This window comes from Phyllobates terribilis, unplaced genomic scaffold, assembly GCF_046119375.1.
Source record: "Phyllobates terribilis strain yellow unplaced genomic scaffold, ASM4611937v1 Scaffold_4__5_contigs__length_816908805, whole genome shotgun sequence".
In the NCBI taxonomy this organism is placed as follows: Eukaryota; Metazoa; Chordata; class Amphibia; order Anura; family Dendrobatidae; genus Phyllobates; species Phyllobates terribilis.
The window spans coordinates 325,586,922-325,608,681 of record NW_027362764.1 but is presented as its reverse complement, the minus strand read 5'-3'; the positions used below and the strand labels follow the sequence as shown (position 1 = coordinate 325,608,681).

Here is a 21,760-nt window from a genome sequence, read left to right as displayed (position 1 = left end):
GAGTAGATCCACAATCAACAAACACCCGAAATTCCATTAATTTTTCCTGAGCAATCGTGGAAGCAGCTAAAAATACACCCTTGGAATTTAAACAGGCAATACGGGCATGACTGACCATTTTTTTTTCTTTCTTCATACGAAGCTCACAGCCTTTAATCAAATGACCAGATTTTCTGCAATAGAAACACAAGCCTTCAGAAAATCTACGGTCTTTTTCTTGAGAGCGAGGTGCCACCGATCCAATCTCCATCGGTTCACCACTGTTAGTACACACATTCTCATAACCAGAAACTGACATAGCAGAGGATTTGCTCTCATTAACCCTTGCACGCAGTCTCCTATCCACCCGTATAGCTAATTGCATAGCCTGTTGCAAATCTTCAGGTGTAGGATAAGCAATTAGCAGGTCTTTAACCCTTTCATTGAGCCCAGCAAGAAATAGACTTTTCAGAGCAGAATCGTTCCACCCTGTTTGAGTAGACCAACGACGGAAATGAGTACAATATTTTTCCACATTACCTGATCCCTGTTTCAAACGTCTCAACTCAGTCTCAGCTGATGCGACACGGTCAGGATCATCATATAATAGTCCCAAAGCAGAAAAAAAACTATCCAATGATCTGAAGCATGTATCACTAGGTTGCAAAGAAAAGGCCCACTCCTGAGGCTCTTTGCGCAAAAGTGACATTATGAACCCTATGCGCTGGGATTCATCCCCAGAGGACTTGGGTCTCAAACGAAAATACAATAAGCAAGCATTTTTAAATGAAAAAAATTCTCGGTGTTCACCAAAAAATAAATCCGGCAAACATACCTTAGGCTCCAAGAAATGTGCTCCAGGACAGTTACTCACGTGCTGACGGAGCTCGGCCACCTCCAGAGAGAGTCCCTGCAGGCGATGAGCCAAATCCTGAACCGACACCATGATGGAACAGAAAAATCTTTCCTTAGAGAATTTGCAGGCTGGACTTACTGTTATGTTCTGCTACCAGAGCTAAGGAAAGAGAGGAGATCTGTCCCTACGATAGAACTCAGCTGAATCCCTACGATGTAACAGGGAACCTGATCATGCGATCAGACCTGCTAAAGTCCTAAGCCAGTCTGTACGGAGACCTACAGATGTGGGGAAGGAATCCCTACAAGTACTAAGGACTGGGAGGAAAATGGGACACCTCCTAACAGAAATAGTAGCAGACAGACGAACAAACAAAATATATAGAACATAGAGGTCCGTAGACCAAGCAAACTAACAGAGTTAGATACAGAGCACAGGCTAGCTAGAAAGTAGTTATACAATGAAGTCCAGCAAAGCCAGAAGGGCGGAGCAGGATTAAATAGGCCAACAAGGTCATGTGACCAGCAAAGGAAAAAACCTAAGAGCAAGGTTCTAACAAGTACACCCCCCTGTATTCTCAGTTCGTTACATCTCCACACTCAGCATAAGTATTTCTCCATGTATTCTCAGTACGTTATGCATACAGCACTCAGCTTAAGGGAGTACACACCCTGTATTCTCAGAACATTATATATACAGCGCTCAGCGTAAGTGAGTACACCCCCCTGTATTCTCAGTTCATTACATCTACAGCACTCAGCATAAGTATTTCTCCATGTATTCTCAGTACGTTATACATACAGCACTCAGCATAAGTGAGTACACCCCCCTGTATTCTCATTTTGTTATATACACAGAGCTCCACGTGAGTACACCCCCCTGTATTCTCAGTACGTTATATATACAGCGCTCAGCGTAAGAGAGTACACCTCCCTGTATTCTCAGTACGTTATACATACAGCGCTCAGCGTGAGTGATTACATCCCCCTGTATTCTCAGTACGTTATACATACAGCGCTCAGCGTGAGTGATTACATCCCCCTGTATTCTCAGTATGTTATGCATACAGTTCTCAGCGTGAGTAAGTACACCCCCTGTATTATCAGTATGTTACATCTACAGGGCTCAACGTAAGTGAGTACACCCCCCTGTATTCTCAGTAAGTTATATAGACAGCACTCAGCAAGAGTACACCCCCTTGTATTCTCCGTACGTTATACATACAGAGCTCAGCATGAGTACACCCCCCTGTATTCTCAGTTCGTTACATCTCCACACTCAGCATAAGTATTTCTCCATGTATTCTCAGTACGTTATACATACAGCACTCAGCATAAGGGAGTACACACCCTGTATTCTCAGAACATTATATATACAGCGCTCAGCGTAAGTGAGTACACCCCCCTGTATTCTCAGTTCATTATATCTACAGCACTCAGCATAAGTATTTCTCCATGTATTCTCAGTACGTTATACATACAGCACTCAGCATAAGTGAGTACACACCCCTGTATCCTCAGAACATTATATATACAGCGCTCAGCGTAAGTGAGTACACCCCCCTGTATTCTCAGTTCATTACATCTACAGCATTCAGCATAAGTATTTCTCCATGTATTCTCAGTACGTTATACATACAGCGCTCAGCATAAGTGAGTACACCCTCTGTATTCTCAGAACATTATATATACAGTGCTCAGCGTAAGTGAGTACACCCCCTTGTATCCTCAGTACATTATACATACAGCAGTCAGCATAAGTGAGTACACCCCCCTGTATTCTCAGAACTTTATATATACAGCGCTCAGCGTAAGTGAGTACACTCGCTGTATTCTCAGTATTTTATACATGCAGTGCTCAGTATGAGTACACCCCCCTGTATTCTCCGTACGTTATACATACAGCGCTCAGCGTGAGTACACCCCCTGTATTCTCAGTACATTGTACACACAGCGCTCAGCGTAAGTGAGTACACCCCCCTGTATTCTCAGTACGTTATATCTACAGCGCGCAGCGTAAGTGAGTACACCCCCTGTATTGTCAGTTTGTTATACACACAGCGCTCAGCGTAAGTGAGTACACCCCATGAAATCTCGGTACGTTATATATACAGCGCTCAGCATTCCCCCCCTGTATTCTCAGTATGTTATATATATACAGCACTCAGCGTAAGTGAGTACACCCCCCTGTATTCTCAGTACATGTTACATATGCTGGTTGCCTCCTTCTGTCCGAAGCCGGGATGGGTGACACGTGTGCATACCACATTATGGCGCCATTTTATTGAAGACAACGTATATGCGAATTTGCAGACAATGTCTTTAAAAAAATTGACGCAGGATAGCGCCATTAATAAAATTAAAAATGTACTAATAATGCTTGCCACCAAGCCGTAGAACGGATTCAATAGCTAGTTACATATATTACAATTTCTTGAGCTCAATATACAGACCATGCCTGATATCTGGATACACATATATGAAGCTATTTGCTACAGCTGATTGGTTGATCTGATTTTCCATCCATGTTATTGATTTATTTATATGCGGATGACATCTGACATTATGATATATATGTACCGTATATTCCGGCGTATAAGACGACTTTTGAAGACTGAAAAATCTTCTGTCTAGTCTGGGGTCGTCTTATACGCCGGTAATGCTTTTAAACTTTCAGAAATTGACATGCGGGGATACTCTGGGGGTGTTAATAAGCTGCCGTGGCCGTATCCCTGCCATGTCGGAGTTAATATAAGGTGGAGGGAGTTAAAATACGGCGGCGGTAGGTCCAGACAGTCAGCGCTTCTGTGCTGAAACTGACACATCGCTGCGTATTCCCAGCTCCGGACACAGCGCAGGACTTCTGTGCCGACAGCTTTCACTTGTCACAGAAGGGCTGCGCTGTGTCCGGAGCTGGGAAGTTCGCATCGCTTCTGTGACAATATATGAAAAGCCGGCAATTCAGCAGCGGCATAAGCCGGCACCCGACAATTTAGAATAGAAAGAATAGAGCTTCACACATAGATTAGATAGATAGAAACATGTCAGTCACATATATATGAAGTACAGTGACAGTATTGCTTACTGTACTTGTCATTTAGTGTAAAGGATTTATTAAAACAAATAATAGTGTTTTCATGCACCGTCTCTTTAAAAAAGCCGGCCGGCAATTCAGCAGCGGTACCCGACAATTTATAACAGACAGAATAGAGCTTCACACATAGATTAGATAGATAGAAACATGTCAGTCACATATATATGAAGTACAGTGACAGTGTTGGTTACTGTACTTGTCATTTAGTATTAAAATAAAGGATTTATTATTAAAAAAATTGGCGTGGGGTTCCCCTTAATTTTAGGCTCTAGCGGAGGTTAAGCAGACGGCTGGGGCAGATGTTTGAAGCCTGGGAAGGGGGTAATACCCACGGAGCTTCCCAGGCTACTAATATCAGCCCCCAGCTGAATACCTAGTCTTTACTAGCTATTAAAATGGGGGACCCCCCAAAAAAAATGACGTGGGGTCCCCCCTAATTTAATAGCTAGCAAAGGCTAGGCAGACAGCTGGGGGCTGATATTAATAGCCCAGGAACGGAGCCATGAATATTGGCCCCCTCCCAGGCTAGAAACACCAGCCGTCAGCCGCCCCAGAAATGGCGCATCCATAGGATGCGCCAATTCTGGCACTTAGCCTCGCTCTTCCACGCTGCCCTGGTGCTGTGGCAGGGGGTAATAGGGTTGGGGTTGATGTCAGCTTATAATGCCAGCTGACATCAAGCCCAGGTTAGTAATGGAGAGGCGTCTATAAGACACCCCCATTACTAACCCCATAGTCAAAGTTAAAAAAAACACAAACACCCAGAATAAAGTCCTTTAATTGAAATAAAGACACAATTCTTTATTGTTCTAAATTAAACCTTACTTACCGTCACGCCCATTCCAGCTGAAGCCAACGATCTCCTGCAATAAAAGAAAAATAATAAACCAACCTCATCCTTACCTTTCCATGGTTCCCAGGACCGGTCCAGCTCTGCTACATCGAGATGACAGGCTGGACCGCAGCAGAACGCTGCCATCCAGCCTGTCATCCCGCAGACACTGAGAAGCGCAGGCTTGCTTGCGCTCCTCAGTGTCTCGCTGTGACGGCATAAAGATGAGCCGACAATGAACTCAGCTCACCTCCTGGACGTCCGTCACTGACAGCGTGGGAAACTTCTACTGCGCATGCGGGGAGCAGGAGAATTTTCCCACGCTGTCAGTGACGTGCATGAGGTGAGCCGAGTTCATTGGACATGATCTCGGCTCATCTGGATGCCGTCACAGTCAGACACTGAGGAGCACAAGCATGCCTGCGCTTCTCAGTGTCTGCCGCATGGCAAGCTGAACGGCAGCGTTCTGCTGCGGTGCAGCCTGTCATGTGAATGTAGCAGAGCTGGACCGGTCCTGGGAACCATGGAAAGGTAAGGATGAGGTTGCTTTATTATTTTACTTTTATTGCAGGAGATCGTTGGCTTCAGCTGGAATGGGTGTGATGGTAAGTATGGTTTAATTTAGAACAATAAAGAATTGTGTCTTTATTTCAATTAAAGGACTTTATTCTGGGTGTTGTGTTTTTTTTAATTACTTTACTAGAAATTCATGGTGGTCATGTCTAATATTGGCGTGACCCCATGAATTTCGGGCTTAGGGCCAGCTGATAATGCCAAGCTGGCCCTAACCCCTTTATTACCCAGTGAGCCACCGCACCAGGGCCCTGGATGAGTTGGGTACAGCGCCAGAAGATGGCGCTTCTATGAACGCGCCATTTTCCGGGGTGGCTGCGGACTGCAATTTGCAGCGGGGGGGGGCCCAGAAAGCTTGGGTCTCCCTGCGCTGCAGATTCCAGCCCCCAGCTGCCTAGTTGTACCTGGCTGGACACAAAAATAGGGCGAAGCCCCACGTCTTTTTTTTTAAATTATTTCATGAAATAATTAAAAAAAAAAGGGCTTCCCTATATTGTTGTGTCCGGCCAGGTACAAATAGGCAGCTGGTGGTTGGGGGCAGCCCGTTCCTGCCTGCTGTACCTGGCTGGACACAAAAATATGGCGAAGCCCACGTCAACATTTTTGGGAAAAATTAATTACAAAATTAATAATAATTTAGGGACTGCATCTTTATTAACCCCTCAATTGTCATTTAGTGTTAAAATAAAGGATTTTTTAAAAAGAAAATTGGCGTGGGATCCACCATCATTATAGTCTCTAGCGGAGGTTAAGCAGACGGCTGGGGCAGATGTTTGAAGTCTGGGAAGGGGGTAATACCCACGGAGCTTCCCAGGCTACTAATATCAGCCCCCAGCTGAATACCTAGCCTTTACTAGCTATTAGAATGGGGGACCCCCCCAAAAAATGACGTGGGGTCCCCCCTATTTTAATATGTTTATGAGTGACAGTTTTCCTGCTATATACCTGCATGTCATAAGAATTTAAATTAAAAAAGGACCATGTTAAATTCAAATCAGTTTTTTTTTAATTTTTACCGGTGTTTGGTATGCGTTGGAAAAGGGGTAGTCTTATACGGTGAATATATCCTAAACTCTATATTTTAACAGGAAAGTAGGGGGGTCGTCTTATACACCAGGTCGTCTTATACGCCGGAATATACGGTACATGAATCTGCTCGCTAAAAATTAACTGGTTTACCAGTCTAAAAGCACTGTTGCACTTTCTTGATATTAGTAATCTTTTCATTTATATCATTAATTCTGCATATTTATAAATTATGTACTCACTAATTGTGATATTCTAAGATTAATGTGCATCTAAATGTGCTAATCTAATATACAATATTTAAACACTGGTTACTTATGGTAATATAAAAGTGTATCTGCATAGAATTGGTTTTATGTGATAGTCTGATTATACCAAGAGCATGGATAGGATGAAGCCTTTCTCTACTTAGAGGAATTATCGACTGAACTACAGCACTATTATAGTAAGTTTTTTGGATTCACCAGTCACGCTCCATATGCAATAATAGGTTCCTAAAGTCTTCCATAGTCGGTACTTTTTAATATGTTTTAATTTAATTTTTCTAAATAAAAGTTCTATTTTAATCTTTTCCCTGTGTACTTCTAATTATTACTAGGTGGCTAACAGGTCACCTGGTAAGTTGCTGTTTATGCTTAACTGTTGGTAAGGTGTTCTTTTCCTTATAAGCTTCATTACGCCATCTGTATGCAAACTATTGTTTTGCATTGCCAAAAAGCTCTATTTTTATTTCATCTGTCCACAGAACATTTTCCCAAAAGGATTATGGTTTGTCAAGGTACTCTTTGGCAAAGATCTGTCGTTCCTTCTTATGCTTTTTCTTCAACAATGGTTTCTTCCTTGGCCTTTCGTCCATAAACCTCTGCTTGATTTAGTGTGCGTATCTTGGTACTTGTTGAAACCATGACCCCAAACTGTTCTATGTTGGCATTCAGGTCTTTGGATGTTTGACATGTTGTTTTTTCCACCATTCGCACCAACCTTTTAAGAAATCTCTTGCCAATTATCCTCTTTCGCACACGTCCAGGGAGGTTCTTGATGGTTCCATGCTTGGCAAACTTCTTAATAACATACCGCACTGTAGAAACTAAGATACCAAGGTCTTTAGAGATGGCCATATACCCTTTGGAAGTCTTGTGTTTGCTAATAATAGCAGTTTTGATGTCCTCAGACAACTCATTTGTCTTCACCATTGTGACAAAGGAACAGGGCCTACCATGTGGCTTTTTAAAACACTGAAGTTACCTGTCACATGGGCACCGACAATTAATCTCAGGTGAATCTCTTTTGTGATTTACCACAGACGAGTCAAAATGTGTTTCCATACTAAATTAATGTAAATGATGCCAATACCAGTGACACAGCAAGTGTTAGGTTTTTCTATTTTTTCCTCACATTGTTTTTTTGTTTTAAATTATTGTTTAGCATTTGCTCTTTTGTATTTAACATGAGTGCTCTATCCAAAAAATGGTTCACTTGATTCATTTTTTTTCAGGAGATATTCCACATTATGTACTTAAACTTCATGGGTGCCAATAACGATGAGCAGGACTGAAAGCTGTTTTGGGCAGGTTGCGCAAACATGATGGAGTAAGGACCTACGCTACTCGTGCTACATGGACCCTGAAACCTGGCATGGACTTTTTTTTCTACTCAAACTAACGGGGATGCCTAGAAAGCTCCGAGATTATGGCATAAGGTCTTCGCCATCAGTCTCTCGCTCTGAAAGCTCACAGAGCGATACTAATTGGTGGTTCTACATACCTGCTGTTTTGAATGCAACTCTTGGCTCTCCGGCTAAAGTGGTGCAGATGCCAAACTCATCGGCCAGCTCATGTGGAGTCTCTAAGCGACTTCGGAAGACCCCTCACAAATCTGTGAGTTACACCTTAATGGTGAACAACCATTCTCCATCATTTCTGGATTCCCCTCCCCCTCCTGTCAACACTGAAGCCTTGGGCACATCACAGCCAGCGCAGACAAGATCGCTACATCATGAGGCCTCTCACACAAATACCCCATTCTTTCCGATGCACTTGGATCTCCAGGTGTTATGTAATCTAATACAAGCCCTGCTAACAAAACAGGGCTTTGATTCCTTAGCCCAGAGAATTAAATCCTCTCGCCAACAGGCTATTGATTAATTGTGGAAGGACATTAATGTTTTATCCTCCAGGACAACAGCAATGCAGAATATTTCTAAGGATCTATCTGAGCAAGTCCACACCCTGGAGGGTAAACATGAGACCCTCAATTCTCAAGTATAAAACTTAATCCTGCTAAGAAACAACATGCACATAAAGAGCTATCAGAAAGGCAGGCTAGGAAAACCTCAGGCTATTGGTCACTCTTTTATCCAATAAGGTCATAAAGAGACCTTCAGAAGCCTCTTATGCCATTGATAGAGTACACCGCTGTAATAAGTCCTATTGACCCCAACAACCCAAGAGATGTCTTTTGCAAACTTCACAATTACACTGATAAGGAAGTTATCCTTCATTGCGCTATGTCCATGGATGCTATATCCATGGATGGCGCAGTGATCAAGCTCTTTCCAAACATCTCCAGTCATACCCTTTATATGGGTGAGTCTCCTGCGGATGCTTCTGGCAAAGATTCATAAAACTGGCGCTCCCTAAAGATGGGCACACCTTTTTCATCTCATTGTGAAAAAGGAAGATTCCCCTTCTTTCTTGAGCTTCAAACGGAACTTATTGCTCTTTTCAAATTTCTTAGTCTGGACTCTATCCCTAACTGGCTTTTTGTGGAAGGGTATCCTTTTTTTGTCGCAACGTTCGAGACCAACTATCACAGGATTCTGTCTGAATTGAACTTGACTTTCCTGACCACCCGCCCCCGTTCACCAGTCTCATATCATACCCTCCAGATTGGAAGACTTAACAGAACTGTTAAGTTGTTGTGTCCTTTTCCCCAGTAAATATTGCCCAGTGTGTTGTATTGACAAACATACTCGGCATTATGTATGGACCTTAGTGCTAATTTGGTCCTTCTCTGAAGAAAAACAGGATGGGTGATGTGGTTGGGGAGGGTTTGGGTTGGGGGGGGGGTTGTCTGGCTTGGTTACATATGGTCATATTTCCTTTATTCCTGTTTTTTGTATTTTATCTTTTAATTTTCATGTTTACTAACTTGGGTATACAATAGTACAGTATACCCAAGACTTTTAAGCTGCTGTGCCTCCTCCTGTCCTTCAATGGGCGATTCCTGGACAGGGAATGTTTTTTTCATTTATTTTGGTGTCTTGTGTTCCGCGGCATTCCTCCTTGTGGTTTCCATCTTCCTCCTAACTTCGAAAAGTTTTGGGACTGCTTAGAATTTTCCCCTGGCCAATTAGCATTGGCTTTGCTCTTCCTTTTTCTCCCTCTCTGACTTTTCTAATTACCTTCTGCTCTTTTCTCTCAACTAAGTCTCTACTTTAGTTTTTGTTCACTTCCTATTTTTATAGCCCTCCTCCCTAGTCCTTTGCAAGAATGTTGTCAGACCATTACTCTGTACTAACAGTTGGCTCTTTAAATGTCAACAGTTTACACAGTCCTGGGAAAAGATCCATTTTTACTTAATCTCCTTTATAAAAGAAGGATGGACGTTGCCTTTGTGCAGGAAACTCACTTCTGCCAAAACAAACCTTATAAGATTTCTAATTACAGGTTTCCCACAGCTTACTACAGCCCATCACTTGATTCAAAATTGGTTCTTTAGATATTCTCCGAGTCTCACACTAATGGAGAAGAACATCTGGTCAAAGGTTTCATTACCTCCCCAATAAAATTACATTTGTCTCCTTGTATTTACCCAATTCAGGTCAGGACAAAGTGCTTTACATTACCTAGATCAACTGGCAGTGTTTGCAGAAGGAACATTGATCTCAGGGGTGACTATAACACAGCCTTCAACCCTTCTATGGACAATTCCAAGGGAGTCACCTCCCTTTCACACCCCATGCAAAGACATATACTAAAATGTCTGCAGAACCATCAATTTATTGATACGTGGCGCCTGCTCCACCCAGTAGACAGGGATCCTTCTTCTATTCTAACTCTTGTAATGTCTATACGAGGATTGTCTATTTTTTACTAAAATGTCGAGACATTACTTTACTCCAAAGGGCCACTATTAACAATATCTTCTTCTTGGATCACTCCCTTGTCATTGTTTCCATTACATTACCTGTCTTTAGAGTCAAGCAATGCCATTGGCGTTTGAACTCATCTCTTCTCGATGATCCCATTGTGAAGTCAAACCTACAGAAGTCTCTTGACACGTACTTCACTGTTAACTCTATTGAGGAAACAGACCCTTGTATTGTGTGGGATGCACACAAGTGAGTGATCAATTATAATGGGGGTACTCATTAAGCAATGGGCTCGTATATAAGTGATCTCGATCAAGAGATCTCTTGTCTGCTGAGATTGTTGACCTGGAAAGGTCACATAAATGTTCCCCTTCTGACTATATAAGGAAGGACGTTACAGTTAAACGCGAATCTCTCCTTCCTTACAGCAAAAACTGATTTTTCTAAATGCCGTCTCCATTACTATGAACATGGCAATAAAAGTTTCAAGTCATTAGCTAGGGCCCTAATTGTACAGAGAGCTAACATTTATGTTTCTTCCATCTTAGACTAGTTGCAGCAACGCAAGCACCTTCTACCTGATATTGCTGACAGATTTAATACTTTTTACTCTTCCCTGTACTCCATGGATTCAACTAATCCTGCAACACAAAATGCTGACTATAAGTCCCACATCCAAATGCATTTCAAATAGTCTTGTTTACCTACTTTGTCAGAAGCTGGCGGAATTCCTTGAGTCTTTTTTACTGAAGGGGAACTACGGACCGCCATATAAGAGCCCAAACCGGGGAAAGCTCCTGGCCCAGATGAGTTCTCTTTACCGTATTATTGACAGTTCTTAGAATCTCTTTCCCCCTGTCTTATTTTCAATTTCAATGCTATATCTAAGGGCTCTTATTTCTCAGGTGACTCCTTATGAGCTCATATATCAGTTATTCACAAGGAAGGGAACGATCCATCCCAATGTGCAATGTACAGATATTAAACTGTTTGCGAAAATGATTGCATCCAGACTATCCCCTTTTTTAATAGATATTATCCACCCAAATGAGGCAGGATTCATGAGAGGTAGACAGGCTAGGGACAATACAACCAGGACATTGAACATCATACACAGAGCCAGGGTGAAATGTCAGCCCCTCATGCTTTTATCTACTAAGGCAGAAAAAACATTTGATATTGTAAACTGGACCTTCATGAATGAGATACGGTATGGCTTAGGCCTAATATCTAACTAACATTTTCCTGAAAAAGAGCTTTACATAAAGGCCAAAGGGTTAAAAAATTCAATTTTTATTGATAGATTTTATAAAAAAAACAATAAGAAGACCGATTAAAAAAAAGTGAGACAACCACTGGTAAGACACTTGGTGGGTACACCCGGATGGTAAGGAAATGGGTATGCGCTTGACAATATACTATCCTTAATATAAATATAACCAATTTTTTAAGAAATTTTAGATATTCATCTGAGAAATATGTATATATTCATTGATATGGGCATGACAGTTCATAACTAATAATCAATCATTGCTTGTAAGAATATGGCAATAATAATCATACATAAACCCTGTCAGGGACATGTCCATGAATCATATAGTTCTTTGATTACATCCTATCCAAAGACAGCATATCTGTCTGAACACACGCTAAAGCAAGGTTGCCAGCATTAAGCTCACTAGTAGATAATATAATACATTTAGGATTGTGAGCATGATTCTTTTCAGTGCCCAGAAAGCATGTGATAATTCATCAGAATGAAACAAAACACACAATACATATAATACTAAACGGAAAAATGAATATATTTAAAGCACATGATGTTACCTCAGCAATTACTCCAGGAACTCACCCACATCCGCTAACTGTACCTTTGATTCTGCTCCTTCACCACGGCCGCTCTTGCCCTTCCCCAGCCACAGTCACAGCAGATATATCCAGACTATAAGACACCCCCACCCCCTCCCCGTCACTTTCCTCCAAGATTTTGGAGGAGAAATGTGAATGGTTCAGCTGACAGCTTTCTAAAGTGTATGGGGGCTTTAGTCTGACACTTGTACTCATACTGTATATGGCCTCGTTCAGACGGCTATATTTTTAGTCTTTGTGTTGTCCTTGTGCAACCAACAGCACACTGATCTTATAATGTACCATCAGTACATAAATATATCAACATGCTTAAAACAGTAGTCAGTTGCAATGTGAGGTCAGCCCCCACCATATACAATTTTATCGCATGAACCTGTAACTCCCAGTATGACCTTAAAAGTGGTAAGAAACGATGGGAGTTGTTGTTACCAGCCCTAATCAAACTGCAGCCATACAGGAACCACAATACTGATTGGATGCAGGCAGAAGTACTATTAAACATTTAAAGAGTAACTTCAATTTTGATAGATTTTTTTTTGTATGTTTTAGGCTCTTTTATTCTGAGCAGATTAGTGTGGTCCTGAGACCTCCATCAATCGCTGAAAAGACTTTTTAGAAATATGCAGCTTAGGAGACAGGAGACTGACTTTTTACTGCATCTGTACGTCAGTTTATGTGGGCGCTTGTTGACTTAGCTGCACATTTTTAAGATGTCTTTTGAGCGATTGGTGGGGGTGTCAGGGCCTCGATCTGCTCAGAATAAAAGTGCCTAAACACAAAAAAACTCCAAAAGTTTATTTACTCTTTAACGTGCATTTACATTAGTACTGATTATCAGCCTTTCTAAACAGGCTGCCAATCACCCAATGTACAAGCAACACGTTAGTTCGTTGGGTGAAATAATTTTTAACCTTGCTTAAATAAAATCATCCTGAGCAAACATGTGTTGCCCAGAACATTTTTATTTTATGCGCACAGAACGGTCATATGAAGGATCGCTTTAATTGAAGATCTTGTCATCCTTTTCTTCTTCATCGAGTCCCGATGCTACTGCTTGTCTCCACAGACATCCTTCTTCTCCTTTTCAAATTTTGGTGGAAAATAAATATTTGGTCGTTACAAACAAGCAAGATTTCTGGCTCTCACAGACCTGTAACTTCTTCTTTAAGAGGCTCCTCTGTCCTCCACTCATTACCTGTAGTACTGTCACATGTTTGAACTTGTTATCAGTATAAAAGACACCTGTCCGCAACCACAAACAGTCACATTCCAAACTCCACTATGGTGAAGACGAAAGAGCTGTAGAAGGACACCAGAAACAAAATTGTAGCCCTGCACCAGGCTGGGAAGACTGAATCTGCAATAGACAAGCAGCTTGGTGAAGAAATCAACTGTGGGAGCAATAATTAGAAAATGGAAGACATACAAAACCACTGATAATCTCCCTCGATTTGGGGCTCCACACAAGATCTCAATCCCGTGGGGTTAAAATGATCTCAAGAACGGTGAGCAAAAATCCCAGAACCACACGGGGGGACCTAGTGAATGACCTGCAGAGAGCTGGGACCAACTTTACACAGGCTACCATCAGTAACACACTACGCCGCTAGGGACTCAGATTCTGCAGTGCCAGATGTGTCCCCCTGCTTAAGCTATTACATGTCCGGGCCCATCTGAAGTTTGCTAGAGAGCATTTGGATGATCCAGAAGAGTATTGGGAGAATGTCATATGGTCAGATGAAACCAAAGTAGAACTGTTTGGTAGAAACACAACTTGTCGTGTTTGGAGGAGAAAGAATGCATCCAAAGAACACCACACCTACTGTGAAGCATGTGGTGGCAACATCATGCTTTGAGGCTGTTTCTCTGCCAAGGGACCAGGACGACTGATTCGTGTACATGAAAGAATGAATGGGGCCATGTATCGTGAGATTTTGAGTGCAAACCTCCTTCCGTCAGCAAGGCATTGAAGATGAAACGTGGCTGGGTCTTTCAGCATAACAATGATCCCAAGCAAACAGCCAAGACAATGAAGGAGTGGCTTCGTAAGAAGCATTTCAAGGTCCTGGAGTGGCCTAGCCAGTCTCCAGATCTAAACCCTATAGAAAATCTTTGGAGGGAGTTGAAGTCTGTGTTGCTCAGCAACAGCCCCAAAACATCACTACTCTAGAGGAGATCTGCATGGAGGAACGGGCCAACATACTAGCAACAGTGTGTGCCAAACTTGTGAAGACTTACAGAAAACATTTGACCTCTGTCATTGCCAACAAAGGATATATAATAAAGTACTGAGATGAACTTTTGTAATTGACCAAATACTTATTTTCCAACAAAAAATTTGAAAAAAAATTCTTTCAAAATCAGACAATGTGATTTTCTGGATTTGTTTTCTCATTTTGTCTGTCATAGTTAAGGGCTACCTATGATGTCAATTACAGGCCTCTCTCATCTTTTTAAGTAGGAGAACTTGCACAATTGGTGGTTGACTAAATTCTTTTTTTCCCCACTGTATAAACTCCTTGCAGATGTTGCACTTGGTGGGATTTGAACCCAGGGCCCCAGTGCTGAAAGGCTGCTGTGCTAACCACTGAGCCACTGCGCTGCCCTAAAGCCTGCATCCTCAATGTACTTCCCATACCCCCCCATACAGCTGCACACCAAGTACCCCTGTTCCGATTGCCTGTCACCAGTGACCCTTCTCCTGCTTCCTGCAATCCATAGTTAATACCACATAAAATTACACTTTTCAGAATTGAAAAATGTAGTCTATTCAGTAAGATGAAAATAGTCTGTGATGAGAAGGGGTTAATAGGGAATTGTTTGAGATTCAACAAGCCTGTTCTTTTTGGTTGGTGTAGCCAAAACATCCAGCTCACCAAGAAGAGGTGGACTAGCCATAACTCCTCCACACTCATACGCCGTCCCTGCTCCAGGACCATGCCAAAATCAACACACCTTGTTCTAAAGAAACAGAGCTGACTTACTTCCTTATATAAAGCAGAGTCATGTGTGCCATCTCCTCCAAAACAAGTCCATTCTTGCGGGTACAATCTGCAAATCCTCCATGTAATACCTTTGATTGGTCCTTGTGACCTGGTATATTTGCCTCAATTTGTGCCTGCTTAGTTATTACTCATATTTTGGTCTCAATTATGTCATAATTAATGTCTACACTGTGAGTTATATTTGACATATTGGTTAGGTATATATAGTAGACCTTTTGATTTGCTAAAATCTGTGATTAATAGGGCAGCACGGTGGCTCAGTGGATAGCACTATACCCTTGCAGCGCTGGGGTCCTGGCTTCAAATCCCACCAAGGGCAACATCTGCAAGGATTTTTTATGCTCTCCCCGTGTTTGCGTGGGTTTCCTCCCACATTCCAAAGACATACTGATGGGGAATTTAGATTGTGAGCCCCAATGGGGACGTGCCAATAATGTTGTAAATTGTAAAGAGCTGTGGAATATGATGGCGCTATATAAATAAAAAGATTATTATTAATTATTATTATTAATACATACTTTGTGTATAGATGGATGTCTTGTTTCTTTCTTGTTCCACACATTTTTTATCCTGTGTCAATGAATTAATAAAGATTATTTTGATTGGGATGTGACTAATTTTTACATTTTATAAAGGCTGACCAAAATGTTTGATAGAAATGTTAAAATATTTAAATATGTATTTATCTATATTAAATCTTTGACAGTTGTCCCAGCAAATGTTATTTATTCATCCATAGTTTAGGAAAGTGTCTAAAAGTTTTTTTTGTTTTTTTTTCAAGACTTGTAGATTACTAGCACGCCCAACTAGTTCAGAAACTCCAAGTGCTGCTGAACTTGTCAGTGCTATAGAAGAACTTGTTAAAAGCCAAATGGTAAGTGGCATTTTATTGCTGTAAATTTATACTTAAAGCTAAGAAAAAATATATATATTTTTTTCTTTAAGCAGAATTGGGTCTGTGATGCAGCAGATCTAGCATTCTCTGCTGTTCTAAAGAACATTATGTGATCTGTGGCATACTGTTTTTGTTATGGGGCCGGGAGGGATTAAATACTCTCTCCAGGAAAAAATCAAAGAATTCTACCTTTGGCCAAAGAAATGGAGCTAGGCAGGTAATACCTCATGCAGGACACTAAATGGACACCAGTGAGAGTGAGATTTAGATAATGTTATAGGCTATCGACACCATTACTGTAAAAAATGTTAAAGTTCAATTATTTCCTGATTTCTGTGTTTGCAATGTGTTCTTTTCATTCTGAGGTTTGGCGGTATTCCCATTGATCTGAACCCTTTTGACCACAATGTGAGAATCATGGTAAAATGCCATCACTTTATCAGATGGGAATATTTATTTTAAGATGTTTAAATCCATTAATTTTATGTCTATCAGGTTCCATGATACATCCCTTGTAATACCCAGTTTTTAATGTTTACCAACATAGGAGAGTCATAGTGCATTTGCACATTGACATCTATGTAGGATGTAGTAATTAACCCCTTAACAACCACCAATACATATTAAAATGACCGTCGTTAAGGGGCCTTAATCCTGATCACCATATTAAAATGGCGATTGGGAATAAGTGAATAGCGCCCCCCACGGGTGACAGCTGTACATGACAGCTGACATCCTGTGACATCGGTCCCAACCAGTTTTGGAAACAATCGGGGTCGATTAACCCCTTAAATACTGCTGTCAGTTGCAACAGCGGAATCTAAGTGGATAAAATACCCACTTTGACAGGATTGACCACCCACATTCATAAACATGGGTGCTGATCGTTTCCATGGTATCCTGAGGTCATCTGATGACCCCAGGGTACAGTGGCCTGTAAGATCCTGCTTATCGGCAGTGTACTGCAGTGCATCAAACCAGAGATCAAAGTGAAAAATATACATATCTCACTGTTGGACTAAGTGAAAAAGCAAAAAAAAATTACATAAAATATGTAAAAACTAAAAAAAACATAAAAAATAATAAAAAGCATGCTAAGAAAAAGGGGGTTTGGTACCGTGTTGGCCAGTTGAAACAAGATCGCTGTCAGTGGGAAATATGGTACATTCTGGTATCCAACATTTAGTTAGAAGGAAGGGACCAAAGTTGTCCTGAAAGCTTGCCTTGTAACATCATTTATTTTATTTTTGTTAGCCATTACAACGCATCATAACTGCAAGATTATCTTGTTTTTCCCACTGAGAGCAAAAATTACTTTTTTACATCATACCGACACACAAAAAATGTAGTAAAAAGTGATCCAAAAATCATATGTAATACAACATGCCCTAATATTCCTCATTTGGCAAAAGAAAAATAAAAAACGAACCGCTCTCAGAATATGATGATGCAAAAAACAAATTAATTTTTGTAAAATATTGTTTTTAGTGTGTAAAAGCGGAAAAGAATAAATAAATGATATTAATCTGGAATCAATGTAATCGTACTGATCCGAAGAATAAATTGGTCTTATTACTTTTACCGCATTATTGAACTGTGCAAAAAAGTAAATAAATAAAAACAACTGAATTGCTGGTTTTTGTTCATTCTGTGTCTGAAAAATGTGAATAAAAAGCGATCAAAAAATATTATCTGCCTCGAAATGGTACCAAAAAAATCTCCAAATCACCGCTCAAAAAATAAGCGCCCATACAGCTCAGTTCGCCAAAAAAGAAATTACTGCTCTCAGAATATGATGACGAAATAACTATTTTTTATAAAAAAGCATTTTTAGTGTGTGATAGCAGCAAGACATAAAAAAAAAAAAAAAAAATCTGGTATTGCTGTAATCGCATCAAAGTGAAGAATAAGTAGTCTTGTCACTAATATTGCACAGTGAACCTCGCAAAAATAAAAATAAGAACTATTGTTGTACTGCTGTTTATTTGTTCATTCTGCGTCCCAAAAATCGGAATAAGGCTCGGACAACATTTATCCTGCATAGTGTTGAGCCACCCCCGTAGTGTTCGAGTTCGGTTCGGTTCGTCGAACACCCGTATGTTCGCCGAACTGTTCGTCGAACACCTTCGAACACTGTTAAAACCAATGGCAGGCAAACAAAAACACATAGAAACACATAGAAAACACCTTCAAAGGTGTCCAAAAGCTGACAAACTGCTCAGAAGACACAACTAACACATGGAAAAGTGACAAGTACATATAGTCATGCGAAAAGAAAAGAGGTGGAGGAGTAAAAGGAGGGGGAGACACCGATATAGGCATGTCATGCCCTTCTAAAAGCAAAAAAGTGCGAAGCCAACACAGCCAGTCCGTTCCTGCCTGTGCGACCTCCGTGTCGCCGGGTTTGTGCCAGAGCCGCGGTGGACCCTGACGGCCAGCCCCCCTCTCCCAATACTGGTGCCTGTCCACTGGTGGTTCGAGTGAGCCCCCCTGCGGTGGAGGCAGGTCTAATCTTTTTAATTTAAATTGTCTCTCTAATTTGAATGAGTACTCTTTAAATCCTTTTACAAGGATTTATTGAAGGGCAAGTCTCATGCCAGCAGCCGCGGTTATTCCAGTTCCATTAGCGTCCACTAAAGCTGCTGCAGTTAAAAATCTTTTATAAGGATAGAGCTTGGCGGTCCACCGCAAGGCGTCCTACCGCCAGTCCCAGCCCCTATGCCTTGGGGTGCCTCCCCGATGCTCTTCACTGAGTGTCCCGGGGGCCCGAACCATTTCCTTTGAAAAAATTAAGTGTCCAAACTACAGGTGGTGTAGCTTGCTTAACAGCTGGGATAATCTGCTAACTAGCAGATACTGCTACTAGGCACAAAGTATTTCCTGCGCTAGATGCAGTTAAAAATTTGTAATTAGATACTCTCGTTGGATGCTGAGAAAGCATTCCATAGAGTCTCTTGGCACGCCATATATTATTCTCTTAAAAAGCTTGGGGTAGGAGTCTAGGGGACCCTTTTATAGCCAAAATCACGGCCCTGTATCGCAATACGTCACCTAGGCTGAAGATAAATGGAACATTTTCATCACCTTTCATAATCACCAATGGTACAAGGCAGGGATGCCCTCTGTCCCCTCTCTTATACATCCTAGTGACGGAGCACCTGCTCTCATCAATTCGCCATAACCCCAATATTAGGTGGATTGAGGTGGGAGACACCGAATACAAGTGCTCTACATTTGCTGATGATGTCCTAGTATATATCACTCAATGACATATATCCATCCCTGCTGTTATGGCTGACATAGATCACTTTGTTACATGGTAAAATTTTAAAATCAATGCAGCGAAGTCTGAGGCCCTCGATGTCTCCCTCCCCAAATCCATACAGGATTCCATCCAGTCCAACTTTCCCTTTGCCTGGCCCTCACAGGGTATCAAATACTTAGGAATTCGTATTCATAGAGACCTCTCCCGTGTATGTTATCTTAATTTTGGGCCCTTTATTGAACAACTCCATAAAGACCACGGTTGGCAAGTTAGAACTGTAAGATTCACTACTTGAACCACTGGTGTTTTGTGGAAAAGCACATGTACACTGTGTTCCAAATTATTATGCAAAAAGTGTTTAGGAGTGATAAGGTTAGAATTTTTTTGTTTGTCAGTTAAACTCATTGATGGTGATGTGTGTCAGGGCTCTTTATATCACTGTAAGCAATTGCAGACACCTGTGCTAATTAGTTTGGCAGGTGTGTCCAATGAAAGGCAAGACTACTTAAGAAGGCTGTCCCACATTATTAAGCAGCCTACATTTTCTGCCAAAATGGGAAAGAAAAAGGATGTGTCGGCTGCTGAGAAGCAACAAATTGTGGAGTGTTTAGGTCAAGGCATGAGTCCAATCAACATTGCCAAGACACTTCATCCTGATGATCGCACAATCAAGAAGTATGTAGCTGATTCACAGTACACACGTGTGCGTGCTGATAAGGGAAAATTGAGGACTCTTTCCTACAGGCAATTACGTCAGGTTAAAAGAGCAGCGGCAAAAAAGCCTTGTCATAGCAGCAGACAAGTTTTTGAAGCTGCTGGTGCCTCCAACGTCCCCCGAGCAACAAGATGCAGAGTCCTTCAGAGGTTTACAGCTGTGCGTAAGCCATCCTGTCGACCTCCTCTATCCACTGCACACAAGCAGAAACGGCTCCAGTGGGCCAAACAATACATGAAGACTGACTTCAAAACTGTTTTGTTCACCGATGAGTGCCGTGCAATGCTCGATGATCCAGACGGATGGAGTGGAGGATGGCTGGTTGATGGACACCCCATGCAAACACGGCTATGGAGCCAACAAGGAGGAGGTGGAGAAATGTTTTGGGCTGGAATCATGGGAAGAGAGATTGTCGGCCCCTTTAGGATCCCTGAAGGGGTAAAGATGAACTCCATAATGTATGTGAAGTTTCTCAAACAGCACTTCCTGCCATGGTTCAAGAAGAAGAACCGTGTATTCCGCAGCAAGATCATTTTCATGCATGATAATGCACCATCTCATGCTGCACATAACACATCTGCATCTCTGGCTGATATGGGAATAAAAGGGGACAAACTTATGGTGTTACCCCCATGCTCCCCTGACCTCAACCCCATTGAGAACCTCTGGAGCATCATCAAAAGGAGTGTCTATGATGGCGGGAGGCAGTTCACATCTAAGCAACAGCTCTGGGAGGGTATTCTGTCCTCATGCAAAACAATTGAAGCAGAAACCATCCAAAACCTGACAAATTCAATGGACGAGAGAGTTCAAGCGCTCCTTTCGAACAAGGGGTCCTATGTGCAAATGTAACATCACCTAGAATAAAGTTTTGAGTTGAAAACTGTTTGATTTCAGTTTCTAATAACCTGCTAATGCTTATAATTTCAAAAATGACCATTTTTTTGTTCATTATTAAAATGAAAAGGTTGATCGAAGAGTGTGGGGGATCTAAGAGTGTGGCAACCCAGTAGTCAGGATTATTTCGAATTCTGACAATCTGAGGGTCATGTTGCAGGTAGTGCAGCAAGAAGGCACTCATGTGTCTTGCGCATCTAGGAGCCCCAAAATTATTTTCCGGGCTAGATGCAGCTGAAAATTATTATTAATTTGAAAGCTTGTGGAGCTTAGTATAGATGGCCAAATAGAATCAGTACTGCAAACTGCTACAAAGCCCAAATTATTTTCCAGTCAAGATACAGATAAACATGATTAGTAATTTGAAAGCTTAAAACGGTTGGTGAGGTGATTTTAACAAATCATCAAGCTTTTACTCTCCCCAGGAAAACACAGGGGTAGAAAAATAGTTTCGGATCCATGATTTGTTCATCTTTATGAACGTGAGTCTGTCTACATTATCAGTGGAGAGCCGCGTGCGCTTATCTGTCAGCACACCACCAGCAGCGCTGAACACACGTTCAGACAGAACGCTGGCTGCGGGGCATGACAAGATCTCCAAGGCGTAAGTGGCAAGCTCCGGCCATTTATCCAGATTGGAAGCCCAAAAAGAGCAAGGGTCC

The 21,760-nt window shown here is 41.6% G+C and overlaps 1 protein-coding gene and 1 long non-coding RNA gene across 8 annotated transcripts in view; one reads left to right on the top strand and one right to left on the bottom strand.

Annotated features, from left to right (window-relative positions):
• The window catches only part of LOC141265383 (triple functional domain protein-like), a 1,868,493-nt gene that overhangs the window by 1,439,560 nt on the left and 407,173 nt on the right, over positions 1–21,760 (top strand). For all 7 annotated transcript variants that reach the window (XM_073678400.1, XM_073678401.1, XM_073678399.1 and 4 more), the window contains one exon: positions 16,108–16,200. In XM_073678400.1, the coding sequence (XP_073534501.1) occupies positions 16,108–16,200 (93 nt within the window). The remainder of the gene's footprint in view (positions 1–16,107; positions 16,201–21,760) is intronic.
• LOC141265384 (uncharacterized) overlaps positions 1–21,760 on the bottom strand; it is a 147,222-nt gene that overhangs the window by 30,192 nt on the left and 95,270 nt on the right. The window lies entirely within an intron of this gene.